General features: G+C 36.8%; 2 protein-coding genes across 8 annotated transcripts in view; one reads left to right on the top strand and one right to left on the bottom strand.

Annotated features, from left to right (window-relative positions):
- The window catches only part of PPWD1 (peptidylprolyl isomerase domain and WD repeat containing 1), a 28,082-nt gene extending 10,012 nt beyond the window's left edge, over positions 1 to 18,070 (top strand). For 2 of the 5 annotated variants that reach the window (XM_004374545.1, XM_012555000.2), the window contains 6 exons: positions 3,605 to 3,795; positions 7,261 to 7,450; positions 12,307 to 12,488; positions 13,710 to 13,791; positions 15,569 to 15,751; positions 17,080 to 17,368. In XM_004374545.1, the coding sequence (XP_004374602.1) occupies positions 3,605 to 3,795; positions 7,261 to 7,450; positions 12,307 to 12,488; positions 13,710 to 13,791; positions 15,569 to 15,751; positions 17,080 to 17,223 (972 nt within the window). In that variant the 3' untranslated portion in view covers positions 17,224 to 17,368. Of the gene's footprint in view, positions 1 to 3,604; positions 3,796 to 7,260; positions 7,451 to 12,306; positions 12,489 to 13,709; positions 13,792 to 15,568; positions 15,752 to 17,079 lie in introns of all 5 variants that reach the window. The other 3 variants (XM_023729599.1, XM_023729600.1, XM_023729601.1) reach the window with 3 other exon arrangements.
- Positions 18,071 to 19,857: 1,787 nt separating this feature from the next.
- Positions 19,858 to 24,463, bottom strand: part of TRIM23 (tripartite motif containing 23) — a 46,293-nt gene continuing 41,687 nt past the window's right edge. The window contains exons 11-12 of one of the 3 annotated variants that reach the window (XM_004374541.2): positions 22,128 to 22,233; positions 19,858 to 21,796 (exon numbers count right to left, since the gene is read on the bottom strand). In XM_004374541.2, the coding sequence (XP_004374598.1) occupies positions 21,738 to 21,796; positions 22,128 to 22,233 (165 nt within the window). In that variant the 3' untranslated portion in view covers positions 19,858 to 21,737. Of the gene's footprint in view, positions 22,234 to 24,463 lie in introns of all 3 variants that reach the window. The other 2 variants (XM_023729598.1, XM_023729597.1) reach the window with 2 other exon arrangements.

Raw genomic sequence — 24,463 nt, 5'->3', positions numbered from 1 at the left:
TATGACTGTAAATTCTAAAGTCTTTGGTAATGGCCAGGTTACGTGGGATTCCCCCCATTAAGCTCTTCAAAAATACTATCTTGTTGGTGACACTCTTTTTTTGGTGGCAAGTGGTAAAGAGTTAGGTGGGTAGTCGGCCTGAAGTAATATGAATCTAGACAAAGGTGAAGATCTGTTTGCTAACCAAATCATCTTCATAATTCATTTTCTTATTGGAAGAAGATAGCTTTCCACTCTTCTTTTAAGAAGAGGGGCACCCTTTTCTTTGTGTTGTTTTCATCTTTTATGGTTGCTGAAAACTGGATGTTCCTTGCAACTTAAAGATAATTTTAAAACTTTATCAACTTGCAGATCTTCAAATATTCCTGAGAAAAAGAAATATTGCTCAAGAAAACAAATATTCAGGATCTAATCTCTGGACATAAATCTCTTAACACTCATCTACCGAGCTTTTCAATCCACTCTCTTTCTAGTTCTTCATGTTGCCTTTAACATTTGTCAGAGTGGTAGGACTGAGGTGATAAGAGATCAGTAATAAAGCTTATGATGGAAGTTGAAATTCAGAATGAGAGAGTTTACCCAAAAAGCCAAATGCCAATTAGCTAATTACAATGCTAGTGACTAGTAATGCTACAAATAATGCTCCAATGCTTGTTGTTGTTGTTAGCTGCTGTCAAGTCAGCCCCCTTCTCATGGCAACTCCATGCACTACAGAACTAAACACTGCCCGGGTCCTGTGCCATCCCCATGTGACTAATAAATGACTGGACTCTCACAATTTCATGTTAAAGGGGGAAAAAGCTTCTAACTAGTTGTTATTGTTGTTAGCTGCCATCGAGTCAGCTCTGACTCGTAGCGACCCTGCTCACAACAGAACGAAACACTGCCTAGTCCTGCACCATCCTCACAATTGTTGCTATGCTTGAGCCCATTGTTTCAGCCACTGCGTTAATCCACCTCATTGAGGGTCTTCCTCTGTTTCGCTGACCTGCTATTTTACCTAGCATGATGTCCTTCTCTAGGGCCTGATCCCTCCTGATAACATGTCCTAAGTATGTGCGAGATGTAGTCTCGCCATCCTTGCTTCTAAGGAGCATTCTGGTTAACTAGTTAGAGTCCTACTTTTAAAACAAGAAATTGAATAGGATGGTTTGAAATTGTATCTTTTAGTATTTATTAACCAGGGCCACTGCATATAGACACACAGTTCTGTATCACAGGGGCCCTGCTATTAAGGCTAAAACCCATTGATGTTGAGTCAGTTTCGATTCATAGTGACCCTATAGGACAGAATAGAACTGCCCTATAGGGTTTCCAAGGCTGTGATCTTTACGGAAGCAGATTGCCACATCTTCCTCCTGCAGAGTAGCTGGTGGATTCAAACCACTCACCCTTCTGTTAGTAGCACTTAACCACTGCCCCACCAGGGCTTGTTGCTGTTAAGGCTAGAAGACTCTAAAAAAATTCAAGTGCACTTACCAACTTGAGGTAACATTGATAAAATGCTTGTATGTGGGCAGATGACCACCTGTAGAGTCTTAAGTCTTGGGAACTGAGTCTTCTCTCCAGCAGAAATAATTGTGGGTCCCCCACTACAAGAGTGCAGTCCAGCATTCTGGGCTACCCCTGGCACATGGATAAGCAGTGTAATATAGATGAGTCTCTCTGTCTCTTTGAGACTGGAGACAAGAGACCCTAATGACTGGACGTTTTAGCTGTTCTACAAGACTTTTGCTTCATGCTTACTCTAACGCACATGCTTCCTTTTGGTTTTTGGAGTTTTGTTTATTGTTCTTCCCATATCTAAATAAATTGGAACCAAATCCATTGCTGTCACATCAATTCTGACTCATAGCGACCCTATAGGACAAGGCAGAACTGCCCCATAGGGTTTCCAAGGAGCAGCTGGTGGATTCGAACTGCTGACCTTTTGGTTAGCAGCTGATTGCTTAACCACTGCTCCACCAAAGATAAGCATAAACAAAAGATGGTTTGTTATTAGCTGCTTTCTACATATGAGAACTTAAAAGCTCAGAAAGGCTTTTTCAAGGTCATAAAATCTGAAAGTGGTGGAATTAGAATTCAAATCCAGGTTTGCAAAAAAAAAAACAAAAAACAAAGATAAGCATGAAGAAAAGATAGAAGTAGATGGGTCATAAGTCTAGCTTTTTTCATCTGTAGTGGAGAGCTGCTTTTGAATTCTGCTGTTTGATGCCCTGAATATCTAGAAAACCAAATGTAAAGAGCATCACATCTTCTGGGAGGCTAGTATAGTGCTGTTGTTGATGTGTACTGGCAAGTCAATTCTAACCCATAATGACCCTATAAGACAGAGTAGAACTGCCCCATAGAGTTTCCCAGGCTGTAATCTTTATGGGAGCAGTGCACCAGGACTTTTCTCCTGCCGAATCGCAGGTGAGTTCCAGCTGCCAGTGTTTTGATTAGTAGCCAAGTGCTTAACCATTGTACCACCAGGGCTTCTAAAGTAGAATGCTGGTGCACAGTAATAGAGATGTGACCCCATCTTGAAAATTGTGTATTAAATATCTAAGGAAAAGTAAATCAAATTTCCAAACTAAAGAGCCCTTGTAAAAACCTTGACCTATTCTAAATCATATTTACTTGGTGCTATTCTAATATGAGGTGCCCTGGAGGTGCAGTGCTTGAGCGCTGGGCTACTAACTGAAAGATCAGTTGTTTCGAACCCGCCAGTTGCTGCGCAGGAGAAGGATGTGGCAGTCTGCTTCCGTAAAGGTTTACAGCCTTGGAAACCATATGGGGCAGTTCTACTGTGTCCTGTAGTGTTGCTATGAGTTAGAATTGACTTGACAACAACAGGTATTCTAATATACCTGTAGTTGTGTCCCATATCAAAATAACTTGAAATATTTTTGTCATAAGTTAGTGTGATAAGAGTTCATTCATTCAACCAAAATTGGGCACTTAATAATGTCAGGCACATGATCCTTGCTCAGGGAGCTCACAGTCCATAGCTGCATTGTCCAGTACAGTAGCCACAAGCTTCATGTGGCTATTGAGCACTTGAAATGTAGCTAGTTTGAACTGAGATGTGCTGGAAGTGTAAAATGCACACCAGCTTTCAAAGACTTAATATGAAAAAAAAAAAAAGAATGTAAATTATCTCAATTTTTTTATATTAATGTTGAAATGATAGTATTTTAGATATATTGAGTTAAATAAAACATTATAAAATAAATTTCACTTTTTTAATTTTCATGCAGCTACTAGAAAATTTGAAATTACGTTTGTGCCTTACATTGTATTTTTACTGGAAAGTGCTAGTCTGTAGCTTGTAAAAGGCAGCAAGAGGTGGTGTTATTTCTGTAGAAAAGCAGTAATTATATTAACCAACTGTTTCCTTTTTTAATTAGAAGAACCAGTTACCAGTTAGTGTAAAGTATTATTTTTTATGATTCAACTTACTGATGTCTTACTTTAGTATTCATAGTGTTTAGAATTCTCCTTAAGAAAATATATGTAAGTACACAAACTATCTGGCTCTTACTGTGTACTTTGCTTCTATTTAAATCCTGATTCCGTTTATTATGTAGCTTTTTTTGTTAAGAAGTGGTTTGTTTCCTAGATGTTTACTGAACTGCAGCAGATGAGGCAGCAGCTACCAGACATGGAATTTGGCCGACGAATGGCTGTAGAACGTGAACTGGAGAAGGTGGATGCAGTAAGATTAATTAATATAGTTTTTGATGAAACTGGACACTTCGTGCTGTATGGAACAATGCTGGGCATTAAAGTCATAAATGTAGAAACAAACCGGTAAGCTTTGATATGTGTGTTTTTTACAAATGCATTTAGGGGGAACCATTTCCTCCTTCAGGGAAACAATGGGAGTTTTGTTTGCTCCAAGACAAGTGGAATAGTCCCAAATATCTAAACTTAACCAAATGTTTTGACTGGATTTTTCTGTGGTCTCTTGCTTGTTTATAATCTAATGTAATAAGTTTCCACTCATGTTTGTAAAAGAAATGGAAAGAAGATATGCATGGTTTCGAGTTTTTTTTTTTTTTTTTTTAACAAGTTTAAGTCTGTCTTTTGCTTATTGATTTAAATTAGCCTGGTTCATTTTAAATGTTGCCAAATATTTTAACCACAGAATTCAGCGTTATATCCTGCTAGACATAAAATCAGAAGTTAAAATGCATGAAACCACAATAAGCCTTTTGTGCAAACAGTCTATTTGGTCTTAGTACAAAATAGCCACAATCAGATACTATCACTGAATGTAAATGAAAAGAACTTAAAGTACATTTTAAGGGAAAAAAAGTCCCATGATGTACATTCCCACATATAAACATGTTTATATTATAGATCTTGGCAATAGAAAATCTTTGAAGGCTTAAACAAAGATTAAAATAATGGAGATAGGTTAAAACTGTATAACTGAATGACTGTTTTTTTAAGCTGAGAATTATAGCCACCTACCAATTTAAAAATAATATATTATTTGGTAGAGAAACATTTTAAAGAACTCCTTCCACTAGTTGTTTTCTACATAATGGACAGTTGATTCCTAGATTTTATCCGTAAAGTTCTTATGACAATATAAAACATGAGGGAGGCGGGGCCAAGATGGTGGAGTAGTCAGATGCTTCCAGTGGACCTTCTTACAACAAAGACCTGAAAAAACAAGTAAATCGATTTATATGTGGCAATCTGGGAGCCCTGAACATCAAAGGCAGAGTTGAGGAACCGGACTGAGTGGCAGGGGGAGGGAGAGACGGTTCGGAAGCAGCAAGGAGTTGTCAGACCTGACCTGGTGAGAGCCTGAACCCTTCAGGCCTGATCAGCTCGGGGGTGAGCAGTGAGGCAGGCAAACAGCTGTGCTCGGGAGGCACGTTTTCTGCAGCAGGAGAGACCCAGCACCAGAGAGTCTACACAGCCACGCAGAACCAGTGAGAAGCAGCCCTGTATCTGTGAAAGATAAGTACTTGCGTACGGCCTACCACACGGATCAAAAACACTCCCCTTGGGGAAAAACCTCTGTCCCATTTACCTCCCCATTCCCTGCTCTGCACCGGGTCCCGGACCAGCTTCAGCAGTTGCCGAGTGCCCTGGGCCGGAAGTAGGATCTGTCACACACCCGGAGCCATTCTCCCTGCCTTGGAGAGTGAAAAAATCAACAAACAGGAAAAAATAAACTGCCAGCTCGCCTAAGCGAGAAACCTTTGCCTAGGCACAGGCATAAGGGATCCATGGACTTTGAATGCCTTTCCCCCTGCATAGACTTGTGTGGGCCCATTTCAACAGCATAGGCCCTCATTACCACAGTACAGCAGGGTATATACTGGAAGTCTAACTTCAACTGTTTCAGCTGTGAAGTGGCAGGTTCTTGACATTTGACACTGCCCATTAAGCAGGGTCTTCACCTACCCACATCAGGGGCCTGAGGACTGGTGGCTCCACCCATACCACCTAGCCTCCTGCAGTAGGGGCCCATGAATAAGAGGTGCCCCCCAGTCCTTACAGCCAACAGCATTAGGTGTTCATAGTCTGACAGCAAAACCCAGCTACCTACTTGCTCTAGGGAACAGGGACATACCTTCCTCCTGGACACTTGGGGGCAGCTGTCAGCCCCCTGCCTTGCTCAGAGTGTGTCCCCCTGTTGAAGCCAGATGCCTGTACCTACACCAGTCACCCATGCCTGTCTAGGACTGTAAGTGAGAGCCTACACTGCACACTTGGTGGCTATCTACCTGGACACCTGAGCTGAATCCATACAGGAGGAGTGGGTGGACTCCTGAGCTCGCATACCTAGTTAACAGATCTAACCACCTGGTGACAGGACATTAGAGCTTCAAAGGTGCCAATAATCAAACTAGTTCATATGAGCAGCCTATTCGGGAATATCAAAACAAACAAGAAGCTAGGACACAGTAAGCAAACATTAAATAAATATAATAACTTATTGATGGTTCGGAGACAACAGTCAGTATCAAATCACATAAAGAGGCAATCCATGATGGCTTCAGCAAGCTCCCAAAATAAAGAATCTAGAAATTTTCCAGAGGAGGAAAATTTCTTGAAATTACTGGAGATAGAATACAAAAGATTAATGTACAGAACTCTTCAAGAAATTAGGAAGGAAATAAAGCAAAACACAGAACAAGCAATAGAGGAAATTTAAAAGATGGGAGAAGAGCATAATGACAAATTCAACAGGCTGCAAGAATCCATAGAGAGACAGCAATCAGAAATCCAGAAGATTAACAATAAAATTTCAGAGTTAGACAACACGATAGAAAGTCATAGGAGCAGAATTGAGGCAATGGAAGTCAGAATTAGTGAGACTGAAGATAAAGCACTTGACACCAACTTATTTGAGAAAAATCAGATAAAAGGATTTAAAAAAATGAAGAAACCCTAAGACTTATGTGGGACTCTATCAAGAGGAATAACCTACGAGTCACTGGAGTACCAGAACGGGGGGCGGGGAGGGATAACAGAAAATACAAAGAGAATTGTTGAAGATTTGTTGGCAGAAAACTTCCCTGATATCGTGAAAGATGACAAGATATCTATTCAAGATGCTCATCAAACCTCACATAAGGTAGATCCCAAAAGAAAGTCACCAAGACAATCAAACTTGCCAAAACCAAAGATAGAGAATTTTAAGAGCAGCTAGGGATAAACGAAAAGTCGTCTACAAAGGAGAGTCACTAAGAATAAGCTCGGACTACTCAGCAGAAACCACGCAGGCAAGAAGGCAATGGGATGACATATATAAAGCCTTGAAGGAAAAAAACTGCCAGCCAAGAATTATATATCCAGCAAAACTCTCTCTCAAACATGATGGCGAAATTAGGGCATTTCCAGATAAACAGAAATTTAGGGAATTTGCAAAAACCAAACCAAAATTACAAGAAATACTAAAAGGAGTCCTGTGGTTAGAAAATCAGTAACATCAGATAACAACCCAAGACTAGAACACAGCACAGAGCAACCAGATATCAACCCAGATAGGAAAGTCACAAAAGTAAATCAAAGCTAAAACACTGAAAATAGGGAAACAGATGTCAGCATGTAAAAGATGACAACATTAAAACAAAAAATAGGGACTTAAAACTTGTAGACAGATTTTTCATATAGAGAGGAAGTCAAGGCGATATAAAGAAGTAAAGACTGGTATAAATTTAGAAAAATAGGGGTAGATATTGAGGTAACCACAAAGGAAACTAACAGTCCTACAAGTCAAAATATATAAAACATGACTGTATTTTCCAGGTGTGTGCGGATCTTAGGCAAGCAAGAAAATATTAGAGTGATGCAACTGGCTTTGTTCCAGGGAATAGCCAAAAAACATCGTGCTGCAACTACCATAGAGATGAAAGCTTCCGAAAACCCTGTTCTTCAGAATATTCAAGCTGACCCAACAGTAGTCTGTACATCTTTCAAAAAGAATAGATTTTATATGGTATGTGGAAGTACTATGAGATGGACCTTAATGTTTCTTCCAGTTTGGTTGGGAGTTTTATTTTCTTAACTTGTACCTTCAACTGAAGAGAATGTTGGCAATAATAGCAGGCTTTCTAAACAAGAATACCAATATTAATATTAAAATTTTAACTAGAAGTTGATTTTAAGTATTTCTGTACTGGTTTCCATCCTGTTTTAAAATTTTTTCAGCATGGCTTCCACAACCATTTGTGTTGTCTGTGATAGGCAGGTAAGTGATTATGGAGTCATATTTACATACAAAATAGTTTTTGCATGAGGCATTGGTGGTTAAGTGGTAGAATTCTCACCTTCCGTGCAGGAGGTCCACGTTCGATTCCTAGCCAATGCACCTAATGAGTCAGTGGAGGCTTGCATGTTGCTATGATGCTGAACAAGTTTCAGTGGAGCTTCCAGACTGAAGTAGGAAGAAAGGCCTGGCAATCTTCTGAAAATCAGCCATTGCAAACCCTTTGGATCACATTGGTCCTACCCATCATGGGTATGGTGCAGGACCAGGTAGCGTTTGATTCTTTTGTGCATGGGGTCGCCATGAGTCAGGGGCTGACTCAGCGGCTGCTAACGACATGGGGTTTAAAAAATTCCTTTTAATGTTACTATTTTTCAGCTTTTACTCTTCAACATAATTTATCTCCCCAGAACATGCACAACTTCCTTCTCTAAATGCGTTTCTTTTTTTGACTTTCAACTCCACTGTAATGGTGCTACCTTGGAATTACGTATTTCCTAAGGAATTATTATTTTTTTTTGCATATCTAAAATCACTTATAACTAACTTGGGCTCAAAATCAAACAGCTAATGCTATCTGTGAATAGAACTCTTCTAACTGTTCACCGAGGCAGAAAAAATCTGAAGCCCTTGCATTCTAGACAATACACTGCAGCCAGAGAAATTTCTAAATCTCAAACGTGACTGTTAACTTCTCTGCCTAAAACCCTTTAATGACTCCCCAGCTGTCTACATTAGTTGGCCTTCCTCGCTTCTAAAGCTTTAAGTTCATTTGCTACATTGACCTTACTGAACTTTATCCCATTTTGCAATAGTTGAGTGTTCTTTTTAACCTCTGGGCTTCTGCCCCACACCGTCAGCTGCCACTCATACTTCAGGTCTCAGCTGGGAACCTTCCCTTAGCCTTCAGGTCTGGGTTAGGTGTACCTGCTTGTGATCCTCCTGTGCTTCCCCCATCATAGCATGTGTCACACTTTTTTTAGAATAATTAGCTGACTTTTTGTCTCTGACATTGCCATCCTCCTCCTCAAGACAGTATAAAATCCCATTAAGACAGAGTACTATGTCTTTTTCACTATTAAACGCACAAGTTTGGTGAAATGTCTGGCCCGTTATAGTATACTCATTCATCTAAAATATTGTTAAGCAGCTGTGATGCTGTTAAAGTTGCTAGCATTGAATAAATATATGAAATAGCAATTTCCCTACGCCAACCAAGCTTTCAACCTAAAATAGGTAAATTCTAAGATGAGAATTTTGTTTATAACTTTCAAAGTCATTGCTAAGAATTTATTAATATATGTTAAAGGAAAATAATTTCGTTTTTGCGTATAACTATTATGAAGGTAAAAATGAGTCATAAAAGAGAATTGATGGTATACACTAAAAATAGTTCCCATCCACTTTATTAAAAAACTTTAACGTTTTCCTTTTCGTTCCCTAAAATTTACTTTTTTTTTAAATTGTGCTTTTGATGAAGGTTTACAGAGTAAATTACTTTCTCATTCAATAGTTTATACACAAATTGTTCTGTGACATAGGTTGCACTCCCTGGAGTGTGTCAGCACGTTCTCCATTACCAGCCTGAGTTCCCCATTTCCATCTGTCCAGTTTTCCTGCCCCTTCCTGCCTTCTCATCTTTGCTTCTGGGCATATGTTGTCCTTTTGGTCTCATGTAGATGATTGTTCTAAGGAGCGCTTTCCTCATATGTGTTATTGTTCATTTATAGGCCTATTATTTGGCCAAAATGATCTCCGAGAATGGCTTCAGTTCCAAGTTAGAAGGGTGTCTTAGGGCTATAGTCTCGGGGGTTCCTTCAGGTTTTCTCAGACCAATAAATCTGATCTTTTTTACGAATTTGAATTTTGTTTTACATTTTTTTTGTCCACTTTAACCAGGACCTTCTATTGTGATCCTGGTCAGAGCAGTTGGTAGTGGTGGCTGGGTACCATCTAGTTCTTCTGGTCTCAGGGTGGTGAAGGCTGTGGTTCCTGTGGTCCATTAGTCCTTTGGACTAATTGTTTCCTTGAGTCTTTGGTTTTCTTCACTATCCTTTGCTCCGGACAGAAAGAGACCAATAGTTGTATCGTAGATGGCCACTCAAAAACTTTTAAGACCCCAGACGCTACTTACTTCAGTAGGATGTAGAACGTTTGTTTTCCTTATAAACTATGTTATGCCAGTTGACCTAGATGTCCCCTGGAACTATGGTCCTTGGCCTTCAAGCCTAGTAACTCAGTCCTGTGACGTGTTTGGTTATGTCTAGGTTGTTTCCATGACTCTGCCTGCTGTGTGCTCTATTATATAAATATACATGCAGCACATACAAATACGTATGTAGAAATATCCACAGCCAAGCCTATATATGCATGTGGATGTACTCCCAGATGCCCTCCCACACCTATTCAGCATACGTATCTGTGTATCCACTCATAAATCATTGTTATTACTGTTGTTGCAGGATTGTGTACGTTATAGTATTTACCTTCATTGCCTTTTATTCTTGTGCACCTCTCAGTGTCTTCTCTTGCCTTGGTCGTGTTGTGCTGAATTCCCCCATTTTGTGTACTGCCTCTCCCTTCACCAAAGTTAACACGTCTACTCTCTAGTTTGTGATTTTCCCTCCCCCGCCCTATCCCTGGTAACTATCAAAAAATGTTTCTGTGTGTAAACTTTTTCTTGACTGTTTATAAAAGTGGTCTCATACAGTTATTTGTCCTTCTGTGATTGACTTATTTCACTCAGCATAACATCCTCCAAATTCATCCATGTTGTGAAATGTTTCGCAGATTCATCATTTTTTATCGTTGTGAAGTATTCCATTGTGTGTTATGTACCACATTTTGCTTATCTGTTCATCCGTTGGTGGGCATTTAGGTTGTTTCCATCTTTTTGCTGTATAAACAATGCTGCAATGAACATGGGTATGCATGTTTATCTATTCTTGTCGTGGCTCTTATTTCTGTAGGATATATACCTAGGAGTGGGATTGCTGGATCATATGGTATTTCTATTTCTAGCTTTTTAAGTAAGTGCCATACCATTTTCCATAGTGGTTATACCATTTTACATTCCCACCAGCAGTGTATAAGAGTTCCAGTCTCCCCACAACCTCTTCAGAATTTGTTTTCTGTAGAGTTAATACTTTTATGTTGATGAAAGTATGCATGTTCATTGTAAAGTCTGAGAAAATGGAAACAAAATAAATCATTCATAGTGCTTCCTTATACAGCTAACATTTTCATGAATTTTCTTTCAGTCTTATTAGATGTACATATTCACCCGAGATGTGTGTGTACCGTATTTTCAAATAACGCACCCCACACACACATATAGAACACACAGAAAAATAACGCATGTGTTATTTGTGTAAAAATACAGGTGTGTGTGTATATACATACATGTCTTATATATATATATATAGATATATATTCCATGTTTTCCAATCCAGTATCATGAAATACAAGTAGTATTTTCCATATCTTGAACTTAAGGAGTTTCATATGTAAGCTAAATGAAGAAAACTTTTAAAAAATTCTTACAAATGTACAAAAGACATGTTATTCTTTTGAAAACTGGAGAATAACATGTTAAGACAACAACATACTAACTTGCTTATTTATTTGGATTCTATCCAGGTGGATTAAGGAATAGCATTTGGCAAGTCAGGGACGAGGCAACTAGCTTTACCTTACTAGAACTCAATTGGCATCAGGTAGAGCTTTCTTAGGTGAGAGGATTTCTACTTATTCAGAGTCAAATAAAAGAAACAGACCTTGAGAATTCCAGAGTTTTAATAACCAAAGGTTATTCTCATTTCTTCCTACACCCTGGGGATTGTGAGATTTCTAGCAACTTCACTCAAAATCTGCATCCTTTCTCCCAAGCCTCAGGGTTTAGATAGTTCAGATGGGGCTCTGAAAAAAAAAAAAAGGGTCAAGATCCATTACTAAATAATCTTTGTGAATCCTCATCCTACCTTGTACCAGGTCCTGCACGCAGTAGTAATAACAATTGTTAATGTTTATGTAACACCTTCTATGTGTTAGGCATAGTTCTGTAAGCATTTCATTTAACCTTCACAACAGGTGCCATTATGAGGTAGGTACTATTATTCCCATTTTATGAATGAGAAACTGAAGAAATTAACTTACTTCCCCCAAGTCACAAAACTAGTAAGTGGCAGAGATGAAATTCAAACACAGGCAATCTAAATAGTGAAAAAGTGAGTAATAGATAAGTTAGGACATACAAGCAGAAATACAGAACTATATCAAAACCGTATCTTATTAAATGTGTAGCCAAGAAAATTCCCACCCAAAAGGAAATTAAATCTCATTTGAAACCATACATTTTTTATATATATATATATCTCACATGGACTATTTTCATAGTAGACAAATGTAAACATAATTTAACTGCCTCACATGTCCTATGGTGGGAAGTGATTCCTGAATTAAAGATTTATTCTTGATGTGAATTCTTACTTTACTCAAAAACTGCATTAGAAATGAAATTTTCTTGTTCACAGATTTTTACCAGATGAAAAATTTAATTCATTAACTTACTTTTTATTTTCCTCGAGTTTACCAAACGAGAACCAGAAGATACAAAAAGTGCAGATTCTGACAGAGATGTTTTTAATGAAAAACCTTCTAAAGAAGAAGTCATGGCAGCTACTCAAGCTGAAGGACCTAAGCGAGTTTCAGATAGTGCCATTATCCACACAAGCATGGGAGACATTCACATCAAACTTTTTCCTGTTGAGTATGTACTATTTTTGTTGTTCTAAATAAACACCAATGTAAATGTATATATTTGAGGAAATTATGCAACTTAAAATTCTTATTAAGTGAACATCCCAACTCTCAGTTTTGCGGCTTGCTTGTTATAACTAGCTTTCCTCTCAAAGCATATCGTTAAGGGAAGGTTAATTATATTTCCTTCCTGACATTAGCTAGACATCTACTAACTCCTCTTTAGTTCCAGTAGCTATATGGTTTAAAAATTAGTTCCAACCAAAAACATAAGGGCTTTAATCGAAAAAAATTCAGTTTTCTTAGGCAAGAGGATTTCTACTTACTGAGAGTCAAAACAAACAGGCCTTGCGAATTCCAGAATTTTAATAACCAGAGTTTTTCTCATTTCTTCTGAAAATATTCTGGACAGTTTAAAAGTTTATAAAATGAATATGCAGCGTCAAATACAATAGAAATCTTTGGCTGTTTGATCCTAAAGGTGACATCTTTTACAACACCTTTACTTAAAAGTACGTACGTATTTTGAAAGTGAATGTTTCTGTCATACCACATTTGGCATTGAGCAAAGGACTAGGCACTTCTAGACTCCTGGATAGTTGAATCATTTCAAGTGCTCAGAACCCATGCACCTAGTAAGCCTGTTTTCTGATGTACTTGGTGCAAGATTCTCTTGATGTTCTCCCTTCCGTTCCCAGCTCTGAGAGCTATCACATGATAATGTACCACACTAAATCATTTCATGAGATTAGTTAATATTATAGAGACAGCGTTATACTCTTGAGTGTGTGATTGTCATCTAAAGTTGATTAAATTTAGGAGTTAACCACTTTTATGAATAAATCCTTGGTCAGGAATATGTCACTCTACTACAACATTGTTTTTATAAGAAAACTGCTTTTGCTAGGAACTTCTCTCACCATATGTAGTGAACTATATATATTAAGGTGCTGTGGTTATTTTTCTTTTAACTGCTAAATGACTCTGAAATCTAAAAACTATCAAGCTCAAATAAGCAATCATGATCTAAATATACTAAATTAAATAAGAATATACTACTATTTATATGCCTTTTCAATTTTTGCTTGTCCTGAGATTGAAAGAAGTTATGAAAAAAAATACTGCCTTCTGAAACATTCAGAAGATACTGAAAACATTAGGAAGCAGAACTGCAAAGAAAATGGTCTTATACTTTGGATAGGTTTGATATTTTTACTATATATCTTTTTAGGTGCCCCAAGACAGTGGAAAACTTCTGTGTTCACAGCAGAAATGGTTATTATAATGGGCATACATTTCACCGTATAATTAAGGTAGGTTATGCAAATTTATTACGACTTGAAGGAACAGTACATTATTGTAAATAGCCGCAACAGTGGACTCAAAATATTCCATTGAAGATGGTGCAGAACCAGGTAATGTTTCATTCTGACATAAGGTCGCCATGAGTCAGAGCTGACTACGACAACTAACAACAGGTTATTGCATAACAAGAGGTTTAGCCTATTCCGTCACACTTATTGGTTTAGTAGAAGGGAGCAGAAAAATGGATTATGAAAGCCAAAGGAAGACTGAGTGGTCATGAGTATCAGATCTAGAAGCAAGACCAGGAATAATAGCATGGTTATCTTTTCAGAAACAGTGTGGCAATATCTTGTAAGCAGCGAAGTCCCATTGCTGTTGAGTTTACTACGACTCATAGCGACCCTAAAGGACTGAGTAGAACTGCCCCATAGGGTTTCCAAGGCTGTAAATCTTTATGGAAGCAGACTGCCACATCTTTCTCCCACAGAGTGACTGGTAGGTTCAAACCGCCAACCTTTTCGTTAGCAACCAAGCACTTAACCATTATACCACCAGGGCTTCTTTATGCAGCTAAAGCAAAGGATAACAAGTGCAGGGTGAAGGTCATGCTGAGATAAAACCGATAGCCAAGGTAATTTGTTCCTAGTGGCTGGCTAGGTCTAGATCTAGAATATAAGATTTTAAATAATAAAAGAGCCATGGTGCCACCTATTCTGTAAGAACCATTGTAGTACCTAAAGAGCAGAGTGAGCTCGGCCCTGGGATTTGTTGAGCAGCATTCCATAAATTAGATTGGAGTAGTGACATAGTTCTTGGTGATTGGCAGGTCAGAAATGGCAGGAGGAAAGGTCGGATTTCACAGTCCTAGAGAAATTAGTGAAGTGGTTCAGGAAATCCAGGGTTTTGGGGGAGAGAGGGAGGATAGTGGGGCAAAAGAAGATAACTGTGACAGAATTAAGGGTCTCAACTTTAGTGAGCAGAGAGCAAGAGGCAGTGGGACATTCTGCTGATGACTGATGAAATTATAGTAGGAAAAATGGCTTTATCAGGAGGGCCAGTGCATTTTTTTTTCCAATTGTGAAAGATGAATACTCCCATTCAGAAAATAAATAAATTCCTTTATTATAGCAGACTGTGTGAATAAAAATAGGTTCTTCCCTCAAGGAACTCAATTGGTGGGAAAGGACAGGCGTATGAATGTGATGACTGGTTATATGAAGGACTAATAGAAGGCAAAACCAAACCCCTTGCCATCAAGTCAATTCCAACTCATAGCAATCCTATAGGACAGACTAGAACTGCCCCACAGGGTTTCCAAGGAGTGGCTGGTGGATTTGAACTGCCAGCCTCTTGGTTAGCAGCCAAGCTCTTAACCACTGTGCCATCAGTGCTCCAGTAGAAGGCAAAGAATCCATTAATTTTGAAGTAAAAAATGTAGACACCTTAAGACTATTTTCTTGCACATTATGTAAGACATAAAATGTAGTATCTTATGACTTGTTTATAGAATTAAATGATATTAATTAAATTATTGAAAAAGACAATATATAGGTCTATAAATGAGCAGACCTTTGCATATTTGTTGATTATTGAGAATAAGGTTGTGGTTAAGCAATGGAATGCACATCCAAATTAAACTTACCACAGGTTTAATCAAGTCACTTTATAAAATGTTAAGGAAATTAAGATTTCACTGAATACAAAGTACTATCAGAAGAAATACATAAAACTTCAAAGTATACATATATAGAAAAGCAGTGTAATATGCTTTTTTTTTTTGTTAAGGGCTTCATGATTCAGACTGGAGATCCAACAGGTACTGGTATGGGAGGAGAAAGCATATGGGGAGGAGAGTTTGAAGATGAATTTCATACAACATTACGGCATGACAGACCATATACACTCAGCATGGCCAATGCTGGATCAAATACTAACGGATCCCAGTTTTTCATAACAGTAGTACCAACGGTAAGTACAACAGCACTTTAACCCAGGGATCCATAGGCTATGATCTAACAGAGTGAATTTAGTGGAAGAGAGCTGCATTATTCTCTGCCATTATTTATATATGCCAGGATATAAAAATGAAAATTTAGAGAGAAAAATGTAAAATTACCCAACAAATCCAGTTTTACTTGGCAAAACAGTACTTTCAAATAGAAGGAAGTACAATGGACTCTGTGATTCACGATATTTAAGTTTCAACTCTGCCACTACTGATTGTTCAATCTGAAACAAATTATATGAAATAAATTATTTCACATCTCTGGACCTATTGTCTCTCTTCAGAATGGAGTGATTAGAGTGTATGAATTCCTGATTTCAAAACTTTTTCCACATTTTTATATCTCTGAAATCAGAATATCTCATAATGGCATTTTAAATTTGAGGAAATACTGTATAAAATCATCTAGCTCTATTGCTATGCAGTTCCACAAAATGACAAAAATTACATTATTTTTTTAAATTAAGCACCAAGCATTGAAGAAGGGAGAGAGATTTATTACACATGCCAGGTACATAGTCTCATTTAATATTCACAATACTTTGGTATCACTATACCCAGTTTTAAATAATAGATGAGGAGACCAAGGCTTCCAATTAGTTCATTCTGGTTCGAACCCCTGCTGAGAATTTGCCATTTCCACCCCCAGATATACTGAATCAGAATCTACAGTTTAACAAGATCCCCAGGTGATTCTTACGTATAATGATTTTGAAAACCAGTGCTCTACTAGTGGTTCTCAGAATTGGTCCCTAACCAGCAGCATTAGTAGCTCATGAGGAACTTGTTAGAAATGCAGATTCTCAGCAGGGGTTCGAACCTGAACGAACCAGTTTGAAGCCCTGGAGGAAACAGTGGGACATGTTTAATTCCTAAAAGGCCAGGTAGCAGAGCCAGTATTTGACCTCCCATCTATCTAACGCCAAAGCACATGCTGCTTATTAAACTATTCCATATTGCCTCTTAGTTGTTCAGGTAAGGTTCTTGCAGAAAACTTTTAAAGCCTGAGCCATAAGTCTTTAAGCTATGCAAAGTAACTTTTCTTTAGCAAACTTCTTCCAGCTCCCTTTGGTCTGAAGGATGCAGATTTTTAATGAAATGTTATTATACTTTTATTTCTTTTTATTTAAACATGGAAATTGATTTAAAAGCTAAGTGAAATTATTGTACTTCTTTTTAACTATATACCAAAATGAAGCATAAATTTAAAATCTCTTTAATTTGCTCACCCAGAGGGTGTGATTTAAGAAATATAGGTTTACCAAGATTTTCCGTTTCTCCTCCAACACAGCCTTGGCTTGATAATAAGCACACAGTATTTGGACGAGTGACTAAAGGAATGGAAGTTGTGCAAAGGATCTCCAACGTCAAAGTCAATCCCAAAACAGATAAACCCTATGAGGATGTCAGCATCATAAATATTACCATCAAGTAAAATAAGATATGCTTCACTGTATTTGTAAATTAAAATAATACGTATATTAAACATAGAACATTAAGAAGTTCTAAGACTTGCTAAACATACTAATCATGTTTCAAGGATGCAATATTTTTATATTTTTCATTAAAGGCCATTTTTTTAAAACTCTGCCTTTGATTTTCTTACAGTATTTCTCATCCAGGAGGCGATAAATTGAAATGGACTAAACGCAGGCAAAAAGCACTCCTTATAGATAATTTCTGATGAGACTCAGAACCATATTAAATTATCATAGTGGTATGCATTTGTTTCCTTACTTTTTAAAAAACCTGCCAGATAATCTGCTCTCATGTGTTTCCTTAGCTCCACAAAGAAAAGGTCCTAGGATCTAATATCATATACCATTTCTTTTCTTTTGCAAGGTTTGTATTTTATGCCAATTAGTTTTGTCTTTCTTTTGAGCATTGTTAAGTAGTAAGACGTGGTTAAGTAAAGCTTCAGTAAGTAAAAAGGAAGTCCCCTTTGGTCAAAAGTGTTAAATTCCTCAATAATTATAAAATAGTCTTTCAAATACGAGAATCAGAATAAATGAATATCTGCTTCATTGGTTTTGTATGTAAGTTTGTTTACTATTTTCACATTCCTTTTCCATTATACCTAAACAGTTGTTTTCTGTCCTCAAAGTATAGCATGTCTTTTCTTACCTTAGTCAATATCCCATGGTATAATACACCTTCAAGAAAGTATACACTGACTAAAAATTATAGCATCTGTCTTAGTTATCTAGTGCTGCTGTAACAGAAATACCACAAGAGGGTGGCTTTAAACAAACAAATTTATTTTCTCACAGTATAGGAGCCTAGAAGTCCAAAATTCAGGGCACTGGCCCTACAGAAAGGCTTTCTCTCCCTATCGGCTCTGAAGGAAGGTTCTTGTCTCTTCTGAGCTTCTGCTCCTAGGCAGTCTTCATGTGGCTTGGCATCTCTCTTCTCCCATTTCTGCTTCTCTTGCTTGCTTGTTTAATCTTTTTTATATCTCAAAAGAGACTGATTTAGGACACACCGTACACTAATCCTATCATTACCATAACAAAGACAACTCATTCCCAAATGGTATTAAAACCACGGGCATAGAAGTTAGGATTTATTGTTGTTAGATGCCATGAAGTTGGTTCCAACTCAGTGACCCTGTGTACAACAGAACAAAACACTGCCTGGTCCCTTGCTATTCTCACAACTGTTGCTATGTTTGAGCCCACTGTTGCAGCCACTTTGTCAACACATATTTTTTGGGGACACAATTCAATCCATAACAGCATCTAATAATAAGAGGTTTAATAGAAACCGGAGCTGTAAAACAGTATGAGTTCTAAGTCTTGTATTAATTTCATTTCTTCACTTACTCTTATTTCAGAACTACTAAAAACAACTGCTAGTTTCCAGACAGACTGTTCAAGAAACTTACAAAAATGTTCAGCAGACCTATTTAGAGAATTCACCTTCTTATGCTTTAAGCTTATACTTTTTCTTCTATTGATCTGCAGGATCATTTCCTTTATTCATTTTATACCACAAACTCTTGTAAATGGGAAAATACACCAATTTACGCTATCTGAAACTAGTATCATACTTCCTTTTTAAAAGTAGAACAAAGTTGGACGTAAAAAGACTTCTCACTATGACATTTACCTTTTCTTCTTAATTTTAGGTGTTTAGACTTACCTACTTAGCAATTTATTCATGCCTGAAAGCTTAAAATCGTAAATTTTTGGTAATGCTGCCACCAGGTGGTGGTGATACCTTACTCCCCAAAAATTACGGTAATATTTTTGCTTTGAGTGAAAATCACATTTCACTCATGAACTTTTCCATTGCATGTCAAAAATTTAACAGAATCACTAGACCTAAAAACATTCATTGACAGATGTCTTTTTTAAAGCATGTTTAAAATTATTAGCAACATACAATCTGATACTCATTAATCCTTTTCATTCTTTATTCTTTTTTGAGCACAACTGTTACCAATTTGCAAACTGAGAAATAGCCCAATGTAACATTAAAAACCTTTCTCTTAACAATATTAGTTCATAGGCTATAACTAAGTTTTCAAAGTTATTTTCTAAATCATTTAAAATGCTATGTTCTCATGAAATAAATTAAAAAATTTAAAAGCAATAGTGTTACTTTGTTCAGTGCAAAAAATGTTACTTCCCCAAACACTACAGTTGGACGCATTTAAATGTGACTTAAATTGCAAATACAGGATAGGTTATTTCCGAATCTTTGCTTTATCAAATAAACTACATCTTAAATTTGACATGAAAGTCAATCCCCCCCTTCATTTTATTTTATTGTTCTCTTAACGACAGCACAAATATGACTTAAATTGGTTACTAGCAATAATACTGGATATATGGTTCAAGAAACAATTTCTTCTAATGATAGGCCTTTAAAATGATCTTAACATTTTACTGCTAGGGTCACTATAAGTCGTTATCGACTCGAGGGCAGAGGGTATTTTTTGGTTTATATTGATCATGGGGCCCTGGTAGCACAGTGGTTAAGCATTTAGCTGCTAACCAAAAGGTCAACCACCACCAGCTGCTCCTTGGAAACCTTACATGGGGCAGTTCTACCCACCTATAGGGTCGCTATGAGTCAGAATTAACAACTTGATGGCAGTGGGTCTTTTTTTTGGTTTTACACTGATCATATATTTATGTAATGTAAATAATGGCTTCTGCTGGCTATAAAGTATTCCTGAACTATAGCCCAGGGCTAAACACTTGTCAAACTTGCTCTACATAAACCATATTAATAAAATTTAGGCTTAATACAGAAATTCAGAGCTAGGAAGCAAATTTTATTATATTGCATTTAAAACCTCTTGTTCTTTAACTTGTTACTTCCCAGGGGAACCTAGCACATTCTTGTGTAATGATTAATGAAAGAATACAACCACAAATAGTAATAGGAATCTGAAAAAAAAATTAAAAAATCACATAAACGCTACCATTACATACTGTACAATCAAGTTCAAGCGTAGGTAAGCACATTATTTAACTTGTATTCAGCAATATACTAAGAATATGAATTACAAAGTTAAGCAAAATGGGTGAAATAAACTTAATAATTTACAAGAAAACCAAGTTCGTATGTTAGTGTTACGCTTTTTTTTCCCCAATCACCTAGTAAAGAGAACAGTCCAAGGGCTCACAGGCAAATGCAACAACTTTATTTTTCACAGTTACTGTAATCAGTCAAATATTAAATAATTTAACTCAGAAGTATTACTTACGCACACAAATGACACTTGTCAACAGCATGACCTTGCACGTGAAAAATAAAGGATGAAATATTTACATATTTACACACTGCCCATAACATGGATGGGCTCTTTTTTTTAATGCTTTGTTTGCTAAAAGTTTTGGTTTTAAACAAACACAATATATTTGAAAAGACTGAACTGAAACGTCGTGCCACCTAAAGGCCACATCTTTTCATCAAATATCTCTGTCCTTAAGACAGTTAAATTAATAAGATTTAAGGTTCAACTTCATCCTAAAATATGAAGAGTATTAAAAAAACATGTAATCTCAAAATCATGCTTCCATCATAAAGGAGTAACCTTAAAAACTGAAAAACAGTACAGAGCACAAAATTTTTAAACTTTAGAACACTGCATAATACATGTGATGTAAACTTTCTGAACATCTCTTCCTTTCCTTATTTAGATATTTTATTCCTCAATATTTTTCCAAGGCCTTGTTAAGAAGAGCTTTGTTCATATCTTATAGTCAAGAAAAATGTGCTTATTTTTGGTAAAATATGTTGAAGTAATTAATGTAATAAGCATTTCCCACTGTTTAAACAACTTCTCTTAAGGTAAAGGTAGTTTTCTATTTGGGTCTCTTTCATGTAAAGCCAACCCTGGTTCTGTGTGTAACTTACTATCTTTTCCCTATAGTCCCATTAAGAATGCAATATTATTTTTAAAAGAAACACTACTAAGTACTTTAAATATGTTGAAAAATAGGACCAATATAGAGTTCGGACGTAGGTTCAGCCCTGGAAATGGGTCTTTCATAAGTGAAGATGAACTAGAAAATGACTTTCACACTTTTATTAATGTTCTTCAATTTAATACTAATGTGACAAGTATGATCAATTAGGCCTAGTTAAATAACATTTCATTCTGTCTTACTATGTTTTTATACAAAATGCTTTAGGAGAACGTTTTAATAAAACACTCTGTATCAAACGTTAACTTTCTAAGTATATACCTTATAGTTCTTAGCATTAAAGGTATCCTTTTATTCTGAGCATAAAAGTAAAGGAATCCTATTACCCAAAGACACAGTTTGGATTCTATTTCTTTAAACCACTATCATTTTTGCTACTCAATACTGCCAAAATTCAGTGAAAAGGCAAGTTAAAAAAGAAGCAATGCTTCATTTGCTTCCTAACAGAGGTTCATTCCATTAGGCACTCGGTGGCTATTCTTTTTTCACTGAAAGAATAAACCTCCACTTACCCTTTCTCTGTGACTACTTCTGTCCCAATATTTGGGTCGCATATAATCTGAAAAACTTAAATAACAAATTTAGTTTTTAAAAAATGTAAATTCAAGAAATCCCTATTTAATCCAATCTAATATGCACAGATATTTAAATTTCCCTGCAGAATAATTTTTTTAAAGCAATATTGTACTGAATTCTCAATTCAAGATTCTATTTATATAAACACCCTAAATTAACTGCCATCTTTGAGATGTAGAATTTCTTACAACATATTATGTGCAAAATAACTCTTAACCACAAAATTTAAACAACTGCTGCATTCAAAATCAAGCAACATCCAATACTCCAGCAGCCACAAGTTGCCGTGAGAGCCAGTCCAACCCTTCATACAGTCCCATACCACTTCGAGCATCACATCCCTGAATATACCAACTACGGCCACAGCACAATTTATGCAGACTGAGAAGTTCGGTGATTTCTTCTACTGAAAGTGCTCCAGCAACATCCTGAAAGATATATACACATCATAAACTTGTATCAGTCCATTCAAATTATCATTCTGCTAATTATTACTATTTCTATAGACATCTGTTGACATCCTTCTAACAGAAGCCTAAACAAAAGTGAACCCCAAATTCACCTTTCAATAATTACTCTGAGATTAATAAGAATAGAAAAATTAGAGTTTTGGTTAAAATTATTTTATATATATGGAGGCAGTAGTGGTTCAGCGATAGAATTCTCGCCTTGCATGCAGGAGACCTGGGTTTGACTCCTGGCCAATGCACCTCATGCACAGTGACCACTTGGCTGTCAGTGGAGGCTTGCGTGTTGCTATGATGCTGAACAGGTTTCAACAGAGCTTTCAGACTAAGAGGGACTAGGAAGAAAGGCCTGGCAATCCATTTCTGAAAATCAGCCAGAGGAAAACTTATGGATCACAGCAGTCCGATGCACAACCAATCATGCAGATGGTGAAGAACCAGGCAATGTTTTATTCTGTTGTGCATGGGGTTGCCATAAGTTGCAGGATCAGCTCAGTGGCAGCTAACAACATATAAAACAAACTTATTTATTCTGTAAGAATAGCCTTACAATGAAATCAACAAAGGCCATGCAACCTGGACGGAAGATACTGCCCGAGTCATAATAAGATAGCAACTTAAAAAATAAAAAGACATTAACACATGCATACCATAAAACATGGTTTATATGTAGGGTTTATATAATGAAGAGCTCATTTCTCTCTCACCTCAGACACTCCTACTTCCCAGAAGCAACCACCAGTAGCAATTTTTAACATTTTTTCCAGAGATTTTCCATGCACATTCATGCAAACAAACACAAACAGGAGCATACTCTAGACTGTTTTGAATCTTACAGTTTCCAGAGTTTTTTTTTTTAATTTACCTACACATTTTGAAAATAGAGATCTTTACATTATCAGCACAATCGGATTTTCCACATTATTTTTAACATCTAAATTGCATTCTGTTGTATTATGTACCAAATTGACAGTTGGCACACATAAGTCATATGCTTATGTCATTACAAATCTACCTACTTATCTATCTACCCTCTAGTAATGTATCCTGCAGACAAAAATCCTAAAACCTTACCGTACAGATCATTTTGCAAATGTATGTAAAGATATATATCTTTCTATATCTACTCTGTTCAGTCAGATATTTAATTTTTCCACAAAATAATTTTCAGAATAATTTTAAAGCAATATTATACTGAATTCCTAATCTAAGATTCCTTTTACTTATGCATCCTAAATTAATGACCACCTTTAAGATGTAGAAGTTCCTACAACATATGGGCAACATACCTCTTAACCACAAAACTTTAAACAACCGCCTTTAAAATCAAGCAACATCCAATACTCCAGCAGCCACAAGATTTGCAAAATGACTGGTAGGATAACCTTAGAATATTGGTCTGCAGGATACATTACTAGAGGTAAAATTGCAAGGTAAAAAGAGCATGTGCAATACGAACTATAAGTAACAATGCACAAATACCAGAAGAGAAACTAGATAACTGGGAGCTCCTGAAAATCAAACACTTACGCTCATCAAAAGACTTCACCAAAAGAGTAAAAAGACAACCTACAGACTGGTAAAAAATTTTTGGCTACAGCAAATCCAATCAGCGTCTAATCTCTAAAATCTACAAGATACTGCAAAATCTCAACAAAAAAAGACAAATAACCCAATTAAAAAACGGGCAAAGGATGTGAACAGGCACTTCACCAAAGAAGATATTCAGGCAGCTAACATGAAGAAATGTTCACAATCATTAGCCATTAGAGAAATGCAAATCAAAACTACAATGAGATACCATCTCACCCCAACAAGGCTAGGATTAATCCAAAAAACACAAAATAATAAACGTTGAAGAGGTTGTGGAGAGACTGGAACACTTATACACTGTTGGTGGGAATGTAAAATGGTACAACCACTTTGGAAATCAATTTCGCACTTCCTTAAAAAGCTAGAAATAGAAGTACCATATGATCCAGCAATCCCACTCCGTGGAATATATCCTAGAGAAATAAGAGCTGTCACATGAATAGATACATGCACACCCATGTTCCTTGTAGCACTGTTCACGATAGCGAAAAGATGGAAACAACCTAGGTGCCCGTCAATGGACGAACAGAAAACAAATTATGGTATATTCACCAATGGAATACTATGCAACGATAAAGAACAATGATGAAGCCGTGAA

This window comes from Trichechus manatus, unplaced genomic scaffold (assembly GCF_000243295.1).
Source record: "Trichechus manatus latirostris isolate Lorelei unplaced genomic scaffold, TriManLat1.0 scaffold00029, whole genome shotgun sequence".
NCBI lineage: Eukaryota > Metazoa > Chordata > Mammalia > Sirenia > Trichechidae > Trichechus > Trichechus manatus.
This window is presented reverse-complemented; position numbering and strand designations above follow the sequence as displayed.